At 38.0% G+C, this 23,871-nt stretch overlaps 1 protein-coding gene across 1 annotated transcript; it reads left to right on the top strand.

Annotated features, from left to right (window-relative positions):
- The first annotated feature begins 11,096 nt into the window (after positions 1-11,096).
- Positions 11,097-22,760, top strand: INHBA (inhibin subunit beta A). The gene is made up of 2 exons (XM_072153334.1): positions 11,097-11,765; positions 17,959-22,760. The coding sequence occupies exons 1-2, from the start codon at positions 11,378-11,380 to the stop codon at positions 18,804-18,806; spliced, it is 1,236 nt and encodes a 411-aa protein (XP_072009435.1). The 5' UTR covers positions 11,097-11,377; the 3' UTR covers positions 18,807-22,760.
- The last annotated feature ends 1,111 nt before the right edge of the window (positions 22,761-23,871 follow it).

The raw sequence follows: 23,871 nt of genomic DNA, 5'->3' as shown, positions 1-23,871 counted from the left end.
TTGTATCCTTAAAGAGCTTAATTATGAAGTGAAATACTCTCCCAGTGTGTAAAAAGAATCAAATGAGTCAGAGAGTAACTAAGCTTTGTCAAAATTGTGTAAATCAATAAGGTAGGTAATAGTAGTAAACTTCGTAAGTTTATTAAAAGGATACCTGTCACAAGGAATGTCTTTTTTAGCTGGTGACAGGTTCTAATGGCCTATGTTATGCTGATTTTAAAAATGGCTTTGTCAGCATAAGATTTATTGCGGCTCTAAAGGGGTTGGTCACTTTTCCTCATATGTTTTTAGTATGTGTGTTAGTGTGTGTGGGGGGTCAGGATATTAGTTTATTTACCAACATACATTTATTAAAAGTTAAAAGGGATTTCACGACCCTCCATCTGTAGCCATTTTGTGGTCAGTTCTGTCTGGCTGATGAGGTAAAACACAGGAGGCTTCAATGCAGTTCAGTGCAGAACTACATTTTTTGGGGGCCTGGAGGCAGCTGGGGACCAGAATACCGGAGTGGCTGGCGATTGCGGCCTAGGGAACGATGATGTCACAGTGCTTGGTATGGGGACCGGAGGGCTGTCCTACAGCCTGGCAGGTCTCCAGTAGGTGGTGTGTGCAAGAAATATGAAGGGAGAGGCTGATGTACTAGTTTTCCCTGGGGCAACCCATGAGTGTCTGTAAAATAAGTCCCTGGGTAATGGATGGGGAAGCCCGTGGTAGATAGTCATATCCAGGTTTCAGACTAAGGCAATATTGTGCAAATCAACTCACGGTTCTTTATTGAACAACGGGTAATAGGCAACGAGCCAAAATGGTGAAACAGCAAATTCAGATTACTGGTATTGGAGTGGTTGTGGAGAGTGGTCTACAGTATAAGGCACCAACCTGATGGTATATGCAGACTGGGGTAATTGAGATGGAGCTGTGTCCAAACTGTGGAAGATGCAGCTTCAGACTCAGTTCCTGTGATTGGTTTCTGTGACAGCCCTAAAGGTGTGCTGAACACCGACTCTCTCTTCACTCTGACAGCAGATCTGACTCCCTGCTCTGCGGAAAGACCATGTGCTCCCCCTGCACAGGGGTTTTATTCTCCTGGTCAGGTGGTAGCACCTCTACAATCACACTCCAGTTTACAATACAGCCACATAATTGGGAAACATCTTACACCCAACTATTGCCTTTCCAGGCAGAGGCTACAGCTGCTATTACATAATCTCTCAGTGCTAGAAACTAACTAAAGGGTTCATGACCTCTGACAGCTCCTAACCTGGAGAGGGCGCTATTCGCAACTATCAGCCTGCCTATGTATGGGCAGGGGTGTTGCAGATGTATATTGGTAAATTACCTAATGCCCTCGGCCCCACACTTACACACACATTACAAAACACATGAGGTAAAGTGGCCAACCCCTTTAAGCTTTCACCTTTAATTGCTCTGTATGGACTTCAGAACAGCTCCTAGATACACTACTCATTGGAGACAAGAGTGGAAGGGAATATAGGCCACAAAACAACATTTCTTTAATAAAGAATATTGCAAATTTTACTATTATCACCTGCCCTTATATAAAAAAAAAAGCTTCACACATTACACTTTCGGAACACGTGTGTAGGTTTTTTTTTTAATCTGCTCCTAGTTTTGGCTTCTACAACAGCAACAAAACCCCAGAATGTGTGTCATTACTCTACCAAAGCTTCAATATGTGTAAAACACAGAAACAGCTATGTGCAACATGCCGATATAACAGTTTACAGCATTTCTATCATGGTAAAAGCCGATGTAGCTGTGATGTACTATGCTGGTGTTTAATCAAGTCAAAGAAGAAGAGACTGGGGAACTTACACATATTCTTTTCATTTGTTAGGGGGTCACAGGCCTTTTCACATGTGCAAACATACCATATATTTTCTGGCTGTTCCCAAGATGATGTTAAATGGATTTTTCTCTTGGAAAGTGTTTGCAGAGCATCAGCCATTGATTGAAGCTTGGCTTTCAGGGCTGTTTACTATACAAGTGAGTATCAACAAATAGGAACATGCTGGAATTTAATTTATACTTCTGCAATGATGGGAATGACACAAAGAATAATAGTAATTATTAATCAAAGTTATTAACATTATAAAGCACAAAAAAGAAAAAAAACCTCTAGCAGAAAGGGGCAGATAGTTCTCAGGCACTTTTCTACAATGCAATAATAATAATCTTTTCTGTTGCCTTGGTATGTGCCTTAGATGCCTCCATTGTATACACTGATTCATATTAATATATTAGATGGGTCACGGCACCTGTTTGGGGTTAACTATAGGTGGTATAGGGTCACCAATATCTAAGAGGACTCAAAGACTCCTAAGTCACATAACAAGACACCACTATTGTACGGGATGCATGGCCGAAAGTGAGCCCATTGCAGTGTTATCCCTGTAGGTGCTGCTCAATTATCAGGATTTTTGTTGTAGCCTAGAGAATCTCAAGAATGTAATCTCAAGGTTAATTTTCACTTTCACTGAGTTTGTCTATTGGGTGAGTAAGTGTGTATACTGCTATATGATAGCTATGTGTGGAACTATGTTCTCCTGTAGAAACAGATTTTGTGACATAAGATGACATATGATGGAACATGTCACTCATGTGTATGTCTGTACAGAGTCATACACAAGGACCGATTTGGCAAGCTCCGTGCAGCACTGCGTAATCTGTGTGCGCTATATAAATAAGGAAATTATTATTATATTATTCAGAATTTAAAGGACATCTACCACCAGAATGAAGGATTGTAAGCCAAGCACACTGACATACTGGTGCGTTCCGGCTTCTTTTAGCTACTTATACCATTTTTTAAGGGACCGGGACCCAGGTGTGGGTAAATCGCATACCACCACTTTCCAGTCATTTGATAATGACACTAGACGTCCCTTAATGTAAGCCAAAGGCAATAAAGTAGAGGTAGAAGTCAAGTCGATATATGTAAAATTAACCTTTAGTCACAGCCCTATAGGAGCACTCACTTATCAACACTTCCTATTGAACTGAGACCAATTGTAACCACCAGATGCATAATCCTCAAAAAATTGTAGCAAATAACACCTGTGCAGTAGACAGTACTAAGTGGATGTACACTCCTAAGTAACACAGATCAAAATACGGTGCTAATGCAACAAGAGTGCTAGATATCAACAATTATCCAATCCCCATATCTCCTTTACCATGCTATTTGAATATCCAGTGATAAAGTGGTGGTGTGCTGTTTATCCACACCTGGTTTTAAATGTATGTCTTTATCTTTGGTCTGTCTTTGAATATAAAATGATGCATTTGGTTTACGAAATACATTGGTGAGCCGTTTCGTGCATTTCTTTGTTTTTTTCTGATGAATTGTGCTTATTTGCATGGGCTCTTTTGGATCAATATGGCTGTGCTAACCAGTTTGCCTTTTTTATATACCAATTAGCTGCAATGAAACAAAGAGTGAAACGTTTAAAAGGGTCTGAATACTTTCCGTACTTACTGTACATATTTATGGGGTAATTTATTAAAAAAAAACACTCTTGCGTTTTGGTTACCCATAGCTTCTGCTCTCAGAACAGCTTCCCTATCTTCATCCAGGACTCATGTCCTCAGCTTCATGCAAAATCATATGTGCATTGTTTCACTGCACAAAGTCAAGAAGTCCTGGTCTCTTAGACCTATCTCTAGCAAGTTATCTTATACATTTTCTTAAGATTGACAGAACTCTTGACTTGTGCTTTAGTGGATAAAAAATGGAGATACTAGTGGGTTCTCTTTAATGGGACATACAGTCAGGCTAGGACCCATTGTACTTCTTACAGAGATATTCAGAAGAGGGCATTTAAAATATCCTATGTATTCATATAATACTCTTTGGGTGTAGTGCTGTACTCTTAAAGGGAACCTGTCACCAGGAGACCCATTTTTTTGCTCTCCCCCATTCCCCACAGAGCATAGACTACCAAAGTGTTTTTGTATAAAAAATAGGTTTTACAGAAAAAAAAGATATGTTATATTGTACCTTTCATTAGCATCTGCTGTGTGACTAGGCAGTTGCCAAAAAGGAGGGACTGGAAAGGAGCAGTTCCCCCCCCACCCTTGGGAAACATGTGGTCATTTCAAATATATGAATAACTTCCCTCACTCGGGATTGGCTGTAGAGGAGCAGGGGGCGTCGCTTAGCCCAGTGATGGCTGTTTTCATATATTTGAAAAGGTCATGGAGAAGCTGTTCCCCAAGGGTGGGGGGAACTGCTCCTTTCCAGTCCCTCCCATTTGGCAACTGCCTAGTCACACAGCACATGCTAATGAAAGGTACAATATAACCTATCTTTTTTTCTGTAAAACCTATTTTTAATACAAAAACACTTTGGCAGTGTATGTACTATGCTCTGTGGGGACTGGGGGAGTGCTAAAAATGGATCTCCTGGTGACAGGTTCCCTTTAACTTTAACCCTTTCGGAGCTAAAACAACGGTCTAGGACTGATCCAGAAGTCCCAATGTTAAAATATAAAGAGATAGAAATAAAAATATATAGATTTCTTATCTGACCGGAGCTCCAGATGTTCACAGAGGTTTTCACTCCAAACGTTCACAATAATTGTTCTCGTTTGTCCTCCGTTCTGCTCACAGCACAAATCCACAGATTCTCCACATAAGAATAGCCCACTGTTCAGACCCACGTGGATGCAGTTTTCGTTCCTCCTATTGTTACCACCGTTCACCACAGCGGACCACTAGAAGAAACACGCACTCCAATCGTGTAGAATGTCTTCATAAAATGCTTTAATAAAATTAAATACTACTCACAAACGTTTAGTAAAAATGTGCATATCTATAGAAAGGACACCAGATGGGCGGTCGTGTGAGGCTGGTGTCCTTTCTATATATATGTGCATTTTTACTGAACGTTTATTTATTCCTATGCTCCACCTTCTCAATCATGCTGTGGGACCATTGTGTTGGGAGTGGGTGTCAAATATTGGAATGTAGCTGTGAAGAAGGATTTTACCTGTTGGTCTCATCCCAATTTGTCACTGAGTAAAGTAAACAAAATGTGTCATTAATATTATTGTCATGAAAAGATGTCCTTGATCCTCTAAAGTCTTTAAACTTTCCGTTTTCGCCAGAAGTTCGTCATGACTATTATGCCATCACACACCTTGTGATGCGTATGGTCATGTGCAGTGCTGCCTGCACCCCATTTAGTGCAAGGCGTCCACTAATACTTATAATGGGAAGGACGTCAGCCCCGCTTCACAGGCTCAGAGGCAATGCTCATACTTGTATTTAACATGATTAATAATTTTATTGCAAATCATGAATCACATGTTCATAATACATCAGTGAAACCTCTGCATGTCACGTATAAGCCCAGTGGAGGTGTTTTGTAAGCAGCTGCTTGGTTTACTTCATCTCTCCCAGAATTTAAGCACTCATTATATTTTACTGCACTGGATATAAAAGTTTCTTGAATAGGAAAATGTAATTTTTGGCTTAAAGTTAACAGAAGATTTGTTTTTAAGAAGCAGTTTATATTCCCTAAAAATATATGTGGAGTGTAATTAAAAATGTAAAAAAAAGTGTCCTAGATGAATATGGAGTTTTGTGCTGGAGGAATAAAGCTGTTCTTTTTGATAGATGACCTAGCATAACTTACTCTATGTATTGCATCCATCGTGGGAGCCAAGGGCTTGTGTTGTAAAATAAACTTGTAATAAAGAGCTTACTGTTTTCATTAAATGTAATAGTGTAGGGAACACTTTGAGACTGTAATGCCTTACAATGACAATGGGGAACACAAATACAGGCACACGTTTCAGTACAGTAAGTGTATACTATATACTGTGTATACAACTGATGTTTACAGTTTGCACAGATAAGTATCTTCTCCCTAATGGGTATACAATGGCGAGTGTAATACTTGTTTTGATTGTACATTGTTTGGAGGTATCCAAGAGACCCCTAAATGGTGAAAGTGGTAGGGTAATTGTACGTTCATATAGTAATAACTGCATGGCCGGAAAACAACAGGACACGGGACGCCACAGCATGAATCTTTACCAAGGTAAGCATGATATGTGTGACTCTAGGGGTCTTATGCTTACCCTGGTAAAGTTTGTGCAAAATATTTGTGTTTTGACATGTGCAAATTTTATTATACTTTTCATGCCAAAACTGGAATAAAATGCATCTCACCTCTACACTGACTTATTTGTGGGTTTTTCTCAGTTTAAGGCAATAATAATCAAAAATAATTATAACTAGTATAATATTTAATGCTATGGAAAAAAAAATTACTGCTGACCCACTGGTAATATTCTAACTTCATGATTTATATTTATGCACTGATACATTTTGTTCTTTTAATATGGCGTCTCTTTGAGCACAAGTCTAGTATAGTAGGGTCCTTGCAATAATAATCTGCATTTATCTATTTATACTGTCTGGGTGCTATGTCCAGATTATCCAGGTTCACTATTATGCCTTCATCTTGGGAAATCTATCACATCATAAACCCAACCCAAGTGCTTTATGTCCACTCCCAAGTCAAGGACATACTAGGAAGTTGTAGGTGTATTGTAGGCCTGCAAGTAACATTACTGCATGAGAGAGAAATAAGGAGTTAAGAATACACAGATGACACATCAACTAAAACATGTATAGACTCAATAAAACACCACGACAACCTCTACAAACACACAGGTGTGCGGCGGCTAATACCATTATACTGCTTCTGAGGGGATGAAATATGTACATTTCTATTTTTTTCTGTCAATATGGGGTGCACAATGCACAGTAATGATGAAAAAAAAAACTTTTTTAATTCTTCTTACCTATTGGCTGCAATGAAGCAAAGGTGTGAAAAATGTAAAGGGGTCTGATAACATTCCATAATCACTGTAGCAAAGCACTCAGGTAAAAAAACCAGAAAATTCACGCTGAACTACAATCAGAACATAGAAAAACTTGTTGTTCAGTGGGTGCCCGCTGATAAGGGCCGGGTGGCAGGTCCTCTACAAATAACAATTAAGAAGAAGCAGCTTGTTATCTATCTTTTGTTATCTACTTTTTCATCTATCATCTATCACAATTTATCTGTTCAATACAAAAAGGCTTTATTGGCAGGACCAAATACAAGGCAGCATTTCAGCTTTTAAAGAATATGGGTTCGTTGGAGACAGGGGAAGGATTGGGTACAGAGTGATGGGGAACCTTTATGATGGGGGGCATGGCATGCAGTCACATATTGTGCCGCTATGGTCCTTGTGGTCTCATCTTCCACCAGCAGGATGGAGAGCTTCTCTTTTTCCTCCATGGAAGTAAGAGAAGAGATCTCCTCAACTGAGTGTCCTTCACTGTTAAGTATTTGGAGCATTGTAGCAAGAAGTGGACCTCATTTTTGGTGGCTGTCCTTGAGCACATATGTCTGCTTGTGCTGCAACGGACTCCATGGCCAGGTTGTGGATGCTGAGTCTGTAGTAACTCAGAATTACTTGGTCTTTGGGGTCTGGTAGTCTCTCTAGATACAGGGCCAGTCTGTATTCTTCCTGTAGAGTTTAGCAGCTGGTCAGCTTCTGGGATGACTCTATGGTGGCCCCCCAGTCACTAATGTATTCCTGCTGCGCCTTGTTTACCATTGTCATGCTTATGGCTAATGTCAGCCGTGGTTGGTCCATCTTTGTATCTGGCTGGGTTTTGGTTCAGCGGCTGTCAGGGACCCCCTGCTGCCAGTCATTTTGGTGGAAGGAATATAGATTGCTCTGTAGGTGAGCCAGGATTGATAGTGCCCTCTTCTGGCCTGTAATGTTTAAAGGGAATCTTCCCAGTTCTCATTGACAGGAGAAGTTTGAGGTGCTTCAATGGACTTGGAGAAGTTGTTTGCATAATTTCAGGTGGAATATTTCAGTTGGACTGGAGTCCCACCTGGACCACCTTCAATACGATGCAGTCAAATATTTTTGTCATTGGAGGTTTGAGTCTATACAATTGTTTCCTGATGGCATGGAAGGTTCTACAGATCTTTTTTCTGAGCACTGGATACCTTGATTAAGGCTTCCCGATTGTGGATTTCTAGGCTCAGGTAAGTGTACATGTCTGTCACTCTTCAGTGTGAAGGAGGGAAGCCCATATCTTGTGTTTCTCTTCTGGAGCACAATAATATTGGTTTTATTTAATTTGATGGGTAGTTCCCAGGTGGTGCTAAATTTAATCTGGATATCTTCCTATTCAATGCAGTATTAAACAGCTTTCCCAGATTACTACTCCCACAGATCCCAGGGTGCTACTCTTGTGTATGGGGTTATGAGGCCTGGATTCCATGCCTGAGGGAAGTAGCCGGCACTTAGCACGATGTTGAAGAGTTTGGCTATTGTGGCCTGTATATCGGGAGGGCTGTATATTATCATCTCTGGTAGGATACTGTCACGGCCACCAGCTTTTATACATCTTATGGAGGAGATGCTCTCTGGCATCTACAGGGTTATCATGCCATCTAGAGGGTTTATGGAAATCTTTGATTTTTTCCTCAAGGGCTTTTAGTTTTCTTCTGATGTATTTCTGAAATTGGTTTTGCTGCTCCTTTGGGATATATTTGTGAAGATTCTTAAAGTATTGGTGCCAGATGTTGCTATTCTGGATATGGAGGTCTTTTCCTTAATAATAATAATTCCTTTATTTATACATAGATTACGCACCGCTGCACAGAGCTTGTCAAACAAGTCCCTGTCCCCAATGGCAACCTACCAACTTACCAGTAAATTTTGGAGTGTAAGAGGACCTTCCCATCACTGCCTATGTAGATATATCTATCTATCTATCTATCTATCTATCTATCTATCTATCTATCTATCATCAATATACTCTATCTATCATCTACAACCTCTATCTACCTATTTATCTAGAAAAATTTGAAATGGCCTCATTCCAGAAAATCAGTGTAAAAACCAAGTGGATTTATTCCTACTGAAATGTTGCAGCTTCCCATACTGGAGCCCTTGCGAAAGGTTGACAAAGGTTTCAGTTTAGGAAGCTGAAATGTTGAGGTATGAATAAATCCACTTGATTTTTTCACTGATTTTCTGGAGTTATTGCTAGACTGTTGGCTTTTTTTCTATATTAGTTGTGCTGATAATCTATCTATCTATCTATCTATCTATCTATCTATCTATCTATCTATCATCTATTTATCTTTCTATCTATCTATCTTTCAACCTCATTGCTCATATACATTCCCATATCAGTACATCTCTTCTAGTACTCTGTTGAACGTTAAACCCTTATAATATATGTTTGATGAAAAGAATTACACTAGTAAATAATAAAATCATGAATACAGGACTTGATAAGTAAAATATAAATAGTTCCATATCGTAACATTCAGTAGAATATTGAAGTCAGTTTCCTAGGAGAACAGAGACTGCTTGCTGAGTTAAAGATGTATCTAGTTGAACTTTTTCTTCAGTTTCAGGCTCGGCATTGCTACAAGCCATAATTACAGCTCTCTGTTGGGCTGTTTACCGAGAGACATGATATTAATATGCATTATTATAAGCCTTGGGATACACAGGCGTTTACTATATGTTATACCATTTGGACTATTTCCACAAGGAGCATAGTCAAAATATACATTTTACGCGCCTACGACTTTATGAAATATAAACTTTGGAAAATGCAAAGTTTTGTCAAATTAGTCCTATCCATCCCATGTTTATATAGCTGTAAAGTGAAGCTTTCCATCCGCATGAGAAATAGTGAAAAATGGTGTTACTCAAACCCAGCAGTTATCATTAAGTAAGATGATTGACATGATCTAAAAAGCTGCTGGACATGTGTATTTATATGACTATGTCAATCCATTACTAACAGTGTGATCAACTTATGTAGCACTCAGAAGGGATTAAAATGATGTACCATTCAAAGCAAAGAAATATGGATTTTAAATATGACTTTGCATAGGGCATATCATTATGTGAATCGTGTAAATAGATGCAGCAGAGCTAAGCCTTGGAAAAGTTACAGAGCTGAGCTGGTCCCTTGGCACTAACTGCAGTATTACAGTGTTATATACAAATGTGTGCGTACATTCACAATATTACTATTCAGAGCTAGGAGTTGCGATGCTGAAAGTTTATGGTATTTACTCACAATATATACAAATTTACAGCTCCAAATGAAACACTGACCATGACAAACTCAGCTCTGCTGCATGGCATGTGTATATACGTTTACAAACTGTGTATTAACAGATAGATATAATGAAGCATAGAGAGATAGCAATGTAACAACTGTTAACATGACATGGGACACTTTACATAACATGATGCGGCACACTGTCCACTATATATATATATATATATATATATATATATATATATATATAGTTGTGTGTTTTGTAGAGAATCAAAAGCAGATGGCAGCCACACAGTAATCATTTAGCATAACAGTATGCATCAATGCCTCCTACATGTTTGTAATACAGTAGCCTGAGGGAATAGCGTGAAGACAGTCTTTTAGTCACTGTGATGATATTAAATCAGATGCACAGGAAAACCCTCTGTTTGCTGGTTGCGATTGCTCATAAGACAGGGATATAACAGACAGCAGCTGTGTCATAGTGTATTTCGTAACTCTTCATCATCAGCTGAACTATACGCTACTGTCTATACACCTAGTTTACCTCTCCCCCCTCCTCCTAGCAGTGGCGGGACAGTAGTAACGACTGCCAGAGGTATTTGTGTTAAATGACTTATTTTCTCTCCAAAAGTCATAAAATAGTCTAAAGCTTAGAAAGATACCTGTGAAGAACAGCGTTTGAAAACCTGGGGAAGTGCTCAGCACATGGCAATAGAACATACCCAGCCTATGTAACATGGGGAGCTTTAGACAATAATGTGTCTAAAATGATGAAAAAAGAGAACAGATTCCTAGGCTCTAGAGACTAAAGAAAAAAAAGATAAAAGAGGAGGGCGGTGAAAACATTAACATTGGTGTGTATAGCTTGAAGCACCAGAGCAGAGCTTGAAAATGTTCCTCCCCTTCCTTACTCATAGACCAAATGCCCACCCTCTCATTCACTTAGTTGGGGCCAATCGTCAACTCTGTCTGTCTCTTTTTCACTCTCTCTCTCTCGCTGTCTGAGACAGAAATCAGAGCTTTGCTCACTGACAGCCTCAAGTCCTCACAGCACTTACTGAAGCCTAAGAGACACTGCAATCCAAAACTACACTGAAAAACTTTTTGCTCTGTTTTGCTTCAGATTCTTTTTCATTAGAGAAAAAAAAGTTGAGCTAGTTTTTTTTTTCCTCAAAGGGATAAGCTGTTCACGCAAAGAATAAAGAAGAGAAAAGAGAACAAGCATATAAAAGCTGGTGTCAGGATGTCTGTGCATTTACTGAACGGATTTCTGCTGGTACTTTGCTGGATTATGGTGAGGAGTACGCCAACTCCAGGATCTGAGGGACACAGTTCAGTCACTGACTGTCCATCATGCTTGCTTTCTAAATTCCACAAGGATGCACCCAGTCCTCAAACTGATATGGTTGAGGCAGTGAAGAAGCACATCCTAAATATGCTGCATATGAGGGACAGACCCAACATCACTCAGCCTGTGCCTAAAGCTGCGCTCTTGAATGCTATCAAGAAAGTTCACGTGGGGAAAGTGGGAGAGGATGGCCAAGTGCAAATAGATGATGTTATAGCAAGGAGAGCAGAAATGAATGAAATCTTGGAACAAACTTCAGAAATCATCACCTTTGCTGAAGCAGGTGAGTGCAGCTGTTGCGTTTCTAAGTAACATAACTTAGAAGGTCCCATTGACAGAAAAGTGCACTACTAGAAGTGGCCAAATATTGTGTTTTCTGTGATTTAACCTTGACTGTAGCCTGCATGTTTACATTCGCTAAATTCATCTAGAATAAGCTATCTCTGAGAATCTTTAACAGAGTACAAGTGTTTGAGAGGGGGAGGGTATGGATTTCTACAAAACTCCATGAGAACCTCTGGCTAAGTGTGCTAAATCTGACTGCAGCCCTTAGGGCATGTTTTCATCTTAGCAATGCAATCAGTGGACAGGACTCAAAACAACGGAGCAGAAGGTATTAGTGTCAGGATAGGGTTAATCTTAGGCAGGATGAGCAGTGGGATGATGAGTGTCAGCACTGTGGGCAACTGAATGCATGTGGTGCCAGTGTCGTGCACAGCTGCTATTCCAGGTAGCAGAGCTGAGAGAGCCGTGCACTTGCAGTCCTCACAGCTATAAAAATAGGCAAGGAGATGACTTTAACTGCTGTAAATATTCCCCTCCTAAAGTAGGAGTTATACAATTCACTGAGGAGTCATCTTAAAGTGCTCCATCATCTGCAGACCAATAGCTAACCTTCCAGCGCTGTAGAAAATCGTATAATATCCGTCATGAATGAAACTTTCTGCCTTTTGAGGAGTCCATATGACTCCAATCTGGAGCATGAGCAACGTTTTGACATCTTTCATTCATACACATAAAAAGTTTAGTATGTCGAACTACAGGATGCGTTGAAAATAGTTGAAAATACTCTGGGGCAGGCAGATGCTGTGAGGCTGTCAAACCTCAGGCTAGCCACAAGAACACGGCTGGTAAAAAAGTGCTTTTTATCTAGTCTGTAAGCCAGTGTAAGAAGAATGCCATTGTTTAGTGCAGGGCATGGTAGTCAAAGTATGTGCGGGAACTCCAAGCATTTTTGTTTAAAGTGTGCTCCGGCAATCTAAACAATTAAGACAGCACTCAGAGTTTCCAGTCTTAAAAAACCTGTTGACTCAGATGTTCTGTCTGCAGGAAAAGCCTTGCAGTGTGTGTGCATGCTTTCAGATCCGACATTCCTGCCAGCTTTCTGCTGCTTCTGAGTACACAATGAAGTATTGCGTCCTAGCTCGCTGTCAATGAGACTGTGTTATCAAGTCTGAAAGTTACCAGTCAGGCTTCAGATGGCTTAGTGAATAAATGCAATTCACATCTGTGTCATACAGAGCCGCTGCACTGCTGGAATACTATACAAGGCTACTTCCAAGGAGAAGAGTAAGCCTACAATAAAGATGCATGTTGGCTCTTTAGGTTACCCAGCTGCCTTGTGAGTAAGATTTCCATTGGCGTAATCCATATTCTCCCTACACAAGATAAATATAAGTATAAACCTTCTGGCTTGAATGCATTCAAGCCAATGCTGATGATCGGGTGCCAATATGTCATGCGAATGTTATTTTCTGCAAGCATGAGGCTATCTATTATGTAATGTATAAATTGGTTGCTATGCAGAGAGGATCTGGCAAGTAACTTTATCATATACATAATCACTAGCAATGCAGAAGGCCTTCAATGGCAACCAAGGAATAAAAAGAGCTTTCGCTATAACATGATGGGGTCATATCAATTAAAATCCTGCTGTGACTACAGCACAGCTGCTCCATGATGTCAGGCTTTCAAGAAGTTCCTTTGCTTTCGTTGGGCTGCAACCTCACAACAACCTTGTAAATTAAATGATCTAATCTGGTTGGCTTGTAACAGCCAAAAGTATTCTTCCGAATGGGTGGTTGTTGCATTACACTCAGGGCGACCCTATTTTTGGAGAAAATTTGCAGTTCAGGACAGGTGACTTTACCAGTACAAGTCATAGGAGGGTTCACTTGTAGATGAGCTAATCTGCACAAAGTTGCGGACGGTGCTTAGAGACTATTTTGCTGTTCATTGGCATGTAATAATCCAGTGAACCGTTCATAGTTAGTAAAAGCAGACAAGGATGATGTCTATTTTTGGCTAGTACCGAGTAAGTGTGGGTAGTTGTAGTCTTTCAGCAACTCAAGTCTAAAAAGAACTATCTAGTAATATTTCATTTCAATTTGCTCTGTTCGCCCTGGTGCCAGTATATACTGTATACCTATATACTGGCCCTCTGACAGCAGCTAATGAATAGCAGGGAATGCTATAACCATGCTACAGATGTCTACTAAAAAGTACTTATCATTCCAGAGACCTCTTCATATACTTCCTGGGTTATAACATAGGAAAACATAGCTGCATGTTTTGATCTCACTATTTTCATGCATTCTATGTGTGCACCAAGAGTTAAATACCAATGGTAATATGTCCAGAAAAACTTTCAGTCCTGTGAAACAGTAGCTTCTTTTCAATGGCCACTAGAGGGCACTGGCTACTGCAGTCTGCCTTTTCCCAGCTACTTCTCCTACCTAATGACTTCTCATGCAGAGCTCCAGCAGTAACGTCTCATTGGATAACTGCTGTCCTATCCACTGGTAAGGCCCGTTATATAAAAGGAAAAGATAAAGAGCAAGCACCACAGGGAGATGTTAAATCCAATAAAGAATATATACGATTGCACCCAAGAAATCCCAAACAATGTAGAGCTCCTCTGCTTTACCGTAGGAGTGCGCAGACATGATTTAATATATCTACTGACATACTCATGATTTAGATCTCTATTCTATAAGGGACAAAGGCAGATTAGGTAGTTTTCTGCCTGCGACTTTCTCATTGACTGCGATTGCAATTAACAAGAGACGGTCAGATTTCTGCCTCCCATATAATAAGGCCTCTAGTCACATTCATCTTGCTGGATTTGAATCTTTCTGCAATCATTTACATCATATTGACAAAGGGCAAACAAGGGCAATATTTCAATAGGAGTGAAGCTCTGAGAGCATAGCATTTATCAGGACCTTCACAACTGTTTGGCTTCAGCAAGTGACAGAAGAGAGAAAAGTCAAAAGGAGCTGTTCCCTTTTGATGGGAACATAGTGCAAAGCTTTTCTCATTTTGGAAATGAGTTTACTGATCTGGAACAAGCTCGCGTTGAATAATACGACGTCTTTTCTATTTATGGCACTTTACTTTCTAAGAATACAATTTCGGGCTTGACAACGTGATTTGGAGGACACAAAAACATGTAGCCAGAGATAAAGAGATGAGCGTGTATACACTGCCGGACTTTACAGCTGGCAAAATGATAAAAAAGTTTAGGAAATGGTCCATAGTCTATAAAGGATTGATTGCTCCATCAGAATAACCAGCCCGCCTATTGAGCAGTACCATATCCTGTAGTATTGTTACTCTGTGTGTAACAGAATCTTATTAAGTAGGAAATAATCCTGCAGTTATAGTTTATTTCTGGATAATTTAACTCTTGGTATGTCATGTCAAGATATCTCTTTAGAGACGTTAGGACATACACAGTCACTTTACAAATACTACACACGTGCTATCTAAAAGGCCTACTCATAATATGCCAATATTTCTAACAAGATTCATATATAGCGCTACTGTTAGCAAAGCTTTATTGAGTTGGCCTATCATTTTACCTACATCATTTCCCCCTTTTTACGTTGGTCTTCTAGTAAACTTAATGTTGGTTGATGAGACTTGAGCTAGTTTTAGGAATATTTAACAGATTAAACCACTAATTCTTGAAGTGTGAATCCTAAAGCATACTTTTAAAGAAATGAAAAGTGTTTCTTTTAATGAAAGCTGCACTATCATACGTTGCTATGGGCTACAAAAATGTTTTAGACAGTTTTCATATATCTTCTCCTGTAATGTTTTTCTTGCATTCTAGAGACTGTGCCCTGATATCTGCTGTTCTAAAAGACCATAAAGCTTATTTAACAATGCTGCCCCAGCCCCCCAAATCTCATTATTTCTTGCATATTTTCCAGTACAATGCCTAGTTCTGGAGTACTTCTAGGTACATTAGGTATCTTTCATATCATCCAAAAGTCTTTATAAGACATTAAAGTCTTGCCTAAATAGTAAAGAAAAATATACCGGTAAGCATCAATCATGTAACATACAGTATCTGTAACTTTCTTCTAGTCTCATATTAGGCCCCCAAAATTTCTATTCTAATAAATTGGGGGTGATTTATCAGACTCCGGGGCAGAATGAAGTCCCCACCCCTTCGGCACCGCTGGACACATCCGGAGACTCTGGCCTGCTGATTTATCTAGTGAACAGTCTAGAATTGTGCCATGACCTGGGAATTTTCAGTCAATGAAAGTTTGCAGACTATAGCGAGTATACGGATGTGAGTGCACCCTGGTATATATCCCTCAGTGTCTTCATGTTAGATATCAATATTTAATACTTTGATAAAATGTACAGCGATTAATGGGAATCTATGGAAAGACATATAAATAGGGCTGCTGGGCCATGATAGAAAATCTGTACCAGGCCATTCTAGTTATAAGTTAATGATTATTGTAGGAATCTCTTTGTCTGGGGAATGGACACATAAGGGCAAGAGCGATTGCTTCCACTACCAACCCTGAAATTAGAATGAACTATTGATATATATCCATTTGGCGTGCAAGCTCCACCATTCAGTAAAGTTCCACAAAAGTAAATTTAACTGTCACCCTTATATATAGAAAATATGTAGATCTCTAGGTGGAGTAAATAGCAGCTCATGTGCCACACTGATGCTATGTACCGGACATAGAGATTTTGCTTCTCATTTTCTGTCACCTCATTGGTGAACTTGCCCATCTAACATCAGATTTACAGAACATAAATACTTTGATTGTGTATAAGCAGAGACATAGTCCTCCATGTGCTGCATGAACACAATCAAAGGCTATAAACACTTCACAAATTTGTCATCATCCAACCTGCTTTTATCACAGAAGGAAGGAATGGCAGTGACCATCTGGTAGATTCTGATCCTTTACTTTGGATAAAGTAAAAAGCATTTAATGTCTTTTAAATTGTCACCTTCCTGTAATAAAGTAATATATGTTATAATAAGAAACACTTCATTTGCTCATGATCAAATAACCCAGCAGAACCTATTACTCATTTCACCCTCTGCCAAGAACATGGAGTCTTTATCAAGGGAACGCCCCCACATCATGATGTTCACGATCAGAACCATTATGCCAACAAGTATATGCATAGGAGAAAACATCCCAAAATATGCCGTTTTCTGATTATATCCATTCCTCAGCACATCTACCACCAGAGTGCTATATTTATCATGAACACAGCATATTAAATTAGAAACATAGCTGCCAATGACAAAGCTTTCTCCAAACACTTTCTAAACTCAGACACTCATGCAGGTAAATAGACACAGGAAACTGCAACTTTTACTATACATGGATAACATACAGATGCAGAAATTGACTTAAAGAAGTTGGCCAGGAATATATACATCTCCTTTCCACAGTACAGGCCATCAATATCTCACGGACCCTACACTAAAGTGAGCCTTGTAAACTCAAGCAGGCGGTTCTGTGACCATGCATCAGCTAGACGCAGCATTTTTTTTAGGCTATTGATATACTTTGATATAAATAGGTGTAAATAGTTATACATTCATATAAATTTATATAAATAGTCCATCAATATCTCATGGCGGGGTTAACCTCTGGCCCCGACACTAAACTGAGTCTTTTAAACACAAGCAGTTGGCTCCGTGACAGTGCATCAGCTAGACACGACACCTTTTTGGGTTACTGATATCAATTTCTGGCCAACCCCTTTAACCTAGTACTAGGTAACCTTGCAGTTCTAGAGGAAAACCGCTGATTAAATATCAGTAAGATGTGCTGAAAGCTAAACTCAGCTCTACTACTAGAGTATAATTAAAGATTTAGAAAGTTCTGTATTCATGTAAAATCTGCTGCTGGGAGCATATGTCTATTCCCTGTTAGTGCAGTTTCATGTCTTGAGTAAAGCAGTTGGAATAATTTAGTATATGCCATGCAGATGTATTACTGATTATTAGTAATCAGGAAGCCTATGGTAAACTCTCATTTAATAGTAATGACTTGCATGAAATCCCTACAGTGTGTCACATGGAATTTGTATAGGAAAGTTGTATATGGAATGGAATTGTGATGATGTTACATGCAAAATGTTTGAATGGGAAATGACTAAAATAATCTTTGTATTTTATTATTGCTTTTCATCTGCAGGACCCTCCAAAAAAATACTCCACTTTGAAATATCAAAGGAAGGCAGTGATCTATTGATAATCAGGGAAGCAGAACTCTGGCTTTTTTTAAAACTGTCAAAAGCCAATCGAAGTCGGGCGAGAGTAACTATCCGACTATACCAGCAGCAACGAGGGCCAAAGGAGCACAGGGGGTCAGATGGAAACAAAAATGAAGTGCTGATTGCTGAGAAAGTGGTGGACACAAAGAAAAGTGGCTGGCATACATTCCCCATTTCTGGGAGTCTTCAGCGCCTACTGAATCATGGCAAAACATCAATGGATATTCGAGTAGCCTGTGACCAGTGTCAAGAATCAGGAGCAACTCCTGTCTTGCTTGGCAAACGTAAGAGAAAAGATGATGAAGACAAAGAAGCAGGGGCAACTGTAGGTGAAGAGGAAAAGGAGCAGTCACATAGGCCTTTTCTAATGATTGTGGCTCAACAGACAGATGACCATCCTCACCGACGGAGGAAACGTGGCTTAGAATGTGACGGTAAAGTGAGCAATTGCTGCAAAAAGCAGTTTTATGTAAGTTTCAAGGACATAGGCTGGAGCGACTGGATCATAGCCCCTCCTGGTTACCATGCCAATTACTGCGAGGGTGACTGCCCTAACCACATTGCAGGGACATCTGGGGCATCTCTGTCATTTCATTCCACAGTTATACACCAGTATCGGGTTAAAGGCCAGAGCCCCTTCAACAGCATCAAATCTTGTTGTGTTCCATCCAAGTTGAGAGCTATGTCAATGCTGTATTATGATGATGGACAAAACATTATCAAAAAGGATATCCAGAACATGATTGTGGAAGAGTGTGGTTGCTCGTAAAACAAGAGCAAAATACAGAAACAGTCTCAGTTATCTAATATACTAATCGAAGACAACAAATGACTTGCAGCTGGGCAATGATCAATGGAAGAAGAAATTAGATACAAAGGAAGTGCAAGTTCTACACCTGCAGCAGCCAATGTATGGCAGGAACATTTCCAGCTCTTCTAGCCAAGAGCGTGACTAACAGACTTTCAGGCACAAGAAAACATCTGTATATCTATAGATACATCACATTCACTGTTTGCTTAAATGTGTTTGCATTTATACGAGTTTGTATTAATAGATATACAGAGAGGCAGACCACCATCTTAAGACTAGAAACGTTTCTATACTGCGCAGGAGACTCATCTTCTTCCTCTGCACTATTACTGCAAAAAATTGAAAGCATACAAAGTTAAATTTCGCTAAGGTGCTTACAATCTTAGAACTATGCAACTTATGGGGTTTGAAAACTGTTTACCCAAAACCAAGAAAAGAGAGACTTTTCAGTGGAAGTAACATGTTTAATATTTTTGTTCTTTCATGAGAGATACTTGAAAGGAACATGTTGGTTCAGATACTGGAACCAAACATTTCTATATTTTGTAAAAAAAAATGTTTCTTTTTTTATTTGCACTACAACAGTATTTGACCTGTTTAATATCCTTATTTAACAAGTATTTTCAAGAGAGGTTTTAAGAGCTGCACTTAACATGAGCTATATCAGAATTGCTACAGCACACATCAAAATAGATATTTTTATGACTATTTTCAATATTTTTTCTACCTTAAATGAGACACTTACACCAAAGATGCGTGTGAAGATATAAGTCTGCTTGTGGTTAAAAATCACTGAGCATATGGGAGGGAAAAATTGAAAGGATTGAGTGTAAAAGAAATTGTATCAAAGCCAAAATTGTATATTTTATTTCCAGTCATTTATGGGTAATTGTGCTGCCCTGAGGCGGCTTGTATTTCCTTTCAAAAACGGCACTTCAGCAATTATCTCTATAGCATATTTTTCCATATTTTCTTTACTGGTTACTGTTCTGCTAGTTAGTAAACCATAATCTACAATAAGGAATTATGGAATAGATTCCCGCTATGACAGTGATGCAAGCTTCATATTGTACCAAATCCAATTGGTAGCAAAATTTACTAATTCACTCTCCCTGGTTGCATTGCGAACAGCAGCTGTTGTTACTGGAAGGGGAGTTCCTATTGGGCATCAATGTAAAATCTCAAACCAACTGATCATGTCAGTAATAGAACATATCACGGATGCATCCTGGCATCATCCTGTATTATGAAAAATGTGTGTGCCACGTAATGTTAGTACATACATGCTTCTATTTTCTAATTTATTCCACAGTATTAAGCTTGCATCTTAAGGCAATCTATGTATTTGCTTTTTTTTTTTTACTGACACATTTCAAATTTGTTTTGCATAAAAAAGATCAAAAATTTGATTTCAAATGTAAAAGGACACAGAAAGCAAAATAGAGTGTAAAGGTTTTACACTGCTGTATATAACTCATTTTCCAGCAGAAAATGTGTAAATACAGATGATAGTTTATTACGTTAACATAATGTACTTTTTATTCTCTCTTTACACTGCCAGAAAACAAAGGGTTCCTTAAACAGTCACTTTAGTATGTTGCTATTCATTTCTCAGTGTACATTGAAGCCATAAAAAATGACGGGCCTATAAAAAAGAGCATTCCCTAAATCAGACTCTATAGATATCAAACTCAGTAATATTTTGTATTTAATAATATGTATATGGTGTTTTATGCTTGATATATGCCCCAATGTTAGTACCTACAGTATGGTTTTCCAATACACTACATAAAATCCCAAACTCAAAAACACTGATCAAATTAGTACCTTGGTGGCCATAACTCCTGTTTTGGTACACCCAGTGCACTTCTTCATTCATTTTTTATTTGTTTGTGTCTAATGCTTTAGAGTAAACAAATCCCCCAAAAAATATTTAACTTGACTCGAACAAATAAGTTCTTACAATGAACGTTACAGAAAGGTTAGTTAAAATGGAAACAGATTTTCTACTGATTTTGTTATGCCCATTTCTCATCCAAGCTCGAATGTTCAAAGGTCATCACGTTCTAACTGTACTGTATTTTCAAGAGGTCAATTTCTTTTTCGTTATTTTGACATTGTAAATCACATCACCTAAACATGAAGCTACATTAGCATATACACAATAACCACTTTTTACAAGCTGTATATTTTTATTTGTAATATTGTAAGTCAGAAAAGACTGTATAGGTAGATACTAAAGATTTTTCTTGATGGTGGTCATAAAACTGGTAGGTCATTAAAAAAAAGTAAAATAAAAACACTACTTTAATGAGATTTTAATTTCTGTTAGCCACTACTAAGAAAATAACACGAACTATAACATTTATTACAAAATAAAATTGAAAAAAAATGATAACGTCTGAGGAAAGCAAATGAAGGTCATACCATGAGGAAAATTATAAATAGACACAGGAGGCCATTCTGCATCCTCTGACTCACGGAAAAAAAAGAATATCTAGATCTGTTCTACAGTATATAGTGTCTTTCTATAATTTACAATGAAAGTATAGGAAACAGAAAATCTGCATGACAAGATGAGAGAAAATAGGATGGTAATCAAAGCTGACCACTACTAAATAGCATAGAGGACAATTTAGTTTAATGAAATCTGCATGTCCACAAATAGCAATAGAAATTGCTACCATATTTAAACATTTTGCAGGCCCTTGTACATTGAAGACAACCCTTCTTTTAGGTAGCTGTGGAAAAAAAACCTAATTAATGGTAAACGTTACCACATTTTTTTTTCTGAAGTCATGAAGCCATCTTCCCTATTCAGAAATGATCTTTTCATCATTTAGCCTTTGAGTAGAAAACATAAAAATTGTTTATGGTGATTTGTGTTCCAAAAAAATTAAAAACAAAAAAAAAATCACACATCATTACCCATTTGCCATGGAAATAGCATTATTATTTATTATTTGGGTTTACTTTGTTGTATAACCCTTTAAAATACTATTTGAAAGGTAATTTGTCAACATAATATAGGGTCAGCAAAATAAGAATGTTTTTAAAAAACTATATTGTAGGTCTAACAACATTATATTCTAAATGTGTAAATTCATAGCTGAATTGAAGAAGCAAACGCAGTTCAGATCTAAACCCATTTCAGTGCTAATAAGAAAACCCAATTCAACGTACACAAAGGTAATTTATTCTTTTATGTTGCTCTATTAAAACGTTTATTTATTTTGTAAAAAAAAAAAACAACAATATGGTAATTCCATAAACTATTTCTTTCTTCGTTATATTTTAGCTATAGCAACCAACTCATTCTCAGAAATATTTTATTTGCATTCCACTTTCCTCTTTGTTAATTGCTTTATCCTATGTTCATTCTGCTATATGTAATTAAAGTTGTTAATTTATATGAGAATATTTTCAACTATGTCAATGGTTTCTTAATATTTATTGTGTAAAAGGACTGGTATTTTTTTTTTATTTACAGTTTGTTGAAAGAGATGTTTGCATTTGTTTATAGTAGATATTATTTATTTGGACAGCATTCCGCTCAGTATGATTTCCATGTGGACGGTATGCTCGCTGTACAATTTAGTGGGAAATACTCAACAGCTCCTTGTAGATTTTAGGATTTATGATTTTCTTTTAAGTATCTGTTTGAATAGTTTTTTCCCATCCTTTTTAAAAACATTCTTTTAACGTCCACCATGCACACAGGTGGCTGTCTGTTATTAAAAAGGATACTAAAAAAAACTATGGAGAACTCCTATAATGAGGTTATTTTTTATGTTCACGCAAGATGTTTGGGTCAGATATGGTTTTATCTTGATCTTTTGTACTCTTGCCCTTTGAACATCAACAAAAATGAAACAACTTAAGTGAACTAAATAAAGGGAGTTTACTGAGACACTTGCGTTTGTCACTGTGTGTTTTTGTTATGCCGGGGTCTTCATGTGATGGGATGAAATGGAAAGGAAATGCTATAAATAAGCCTGATGGACTATTTCAATATTGTTTTGTTGGGAGGGACAGTTCTACTAAAAGATAATTAGATCCTCATAGGCCTTAAACACATAGTTATTTACGTGGTTCTAATGACATTTACATCTCTAACATAAACTTTTTATGGAAGCTTACACAGATGATACAAAAGAGTCTAAATACAGATTGTTCTATACACACAATAGGAAAATGAACAAGTGCAAACACGCTAATGTTGAGACTACAAATTTAGCTCTTACATAGCAAAAAACACAAGAAACACAAATAACATCATCATATGGGCCATTGTATGGTTCCTTATTACAATACAGAATTTTACAAGTATTTAAGCTTTAAAGAAATACTACTAGAAATAAATATCTTCTTGTTACTGGATTTAATGTAAAAAGCACACCTACAATTTATAATACGAGTGGTCTATCGAGATATAATATGGACCCTTACACAATAGTATTATGAAGCTGTAAGAAACAGTAATGGCCAAACTAAGTTATAGTCAAATGTAAAAATCCAGGCAGCACTTCATAGATCCAAGTTTCAACCAGAGGTGAAGTTTATTGGAAATGTCGCAACATGTTCAACGACCTTTCTCAGGTTATAGATAGAGGATTTTGTGTATACATTTAAAATACATGTGTAAATACATTTCTTCAGGTCCACATACAGTGAGAACATGTAAACAAACTTTTACTTGGTTTAAAACACATCAGCAAGATTCATGAGGGGTTTCATATACTATTCAAAGAGGATCTGAATAAAAAAGCATAAGAATGCTCCTGGAAGAGTGGTGGATCTGAACAGTATGCGAAGCACCATCTTTTTCATTTTACTTGCTCCATCTAGGGGATTTACAATACCAGGCGAGCATTGAGCTGATGCAAAACATAACAATAATTAATACAGATCTATATTAACATATACAATTTCCAGTATTGCCATATTTAATCAGGGTACTCCCACAAAAACCATACCATATATATATATAGATAACTGTGCTTGGTCCACAAAACTTCCTGAA

The sequence above is a fragment of the Engystomops pustulosus genome, chromosome 5, assembly GCF_040894005.1.
Source record: "Engystomops pustulosus chromosome 5, aEngPut4.maternal, whole genome shotgun sequence".
Lineage (NCBI taxonomy): Eukaryota > Metazoa > Chordata > Amphibia > Anura > Leptodactylidae > Engystomops > Engystomops pustulosus.
The sequence above is the reverse complement of the archived record's forward strand: the minus strand, read 5'-3'. Positions and strand labels throughout refer to the sequence as shown.

What these genes read in the sequence shown, in the direction of transcription:
- INHBA (XM_072153334.1), top strand. Translation starts at nt 11,378, where the DNA reads ATGTCTGTGCATTTACTGAACGGATTTCTGCTGGTACTTTGCTGGATT. An exon ending in CATCACCTTTGCTGAAGCAG is followed by an intron (nt 11,766 to 17,958) that starts GTGAGTGCAGCT and finishes TTTCATCTGCAG; the next exon opens with GACCCTCCAAAAAAATACTC.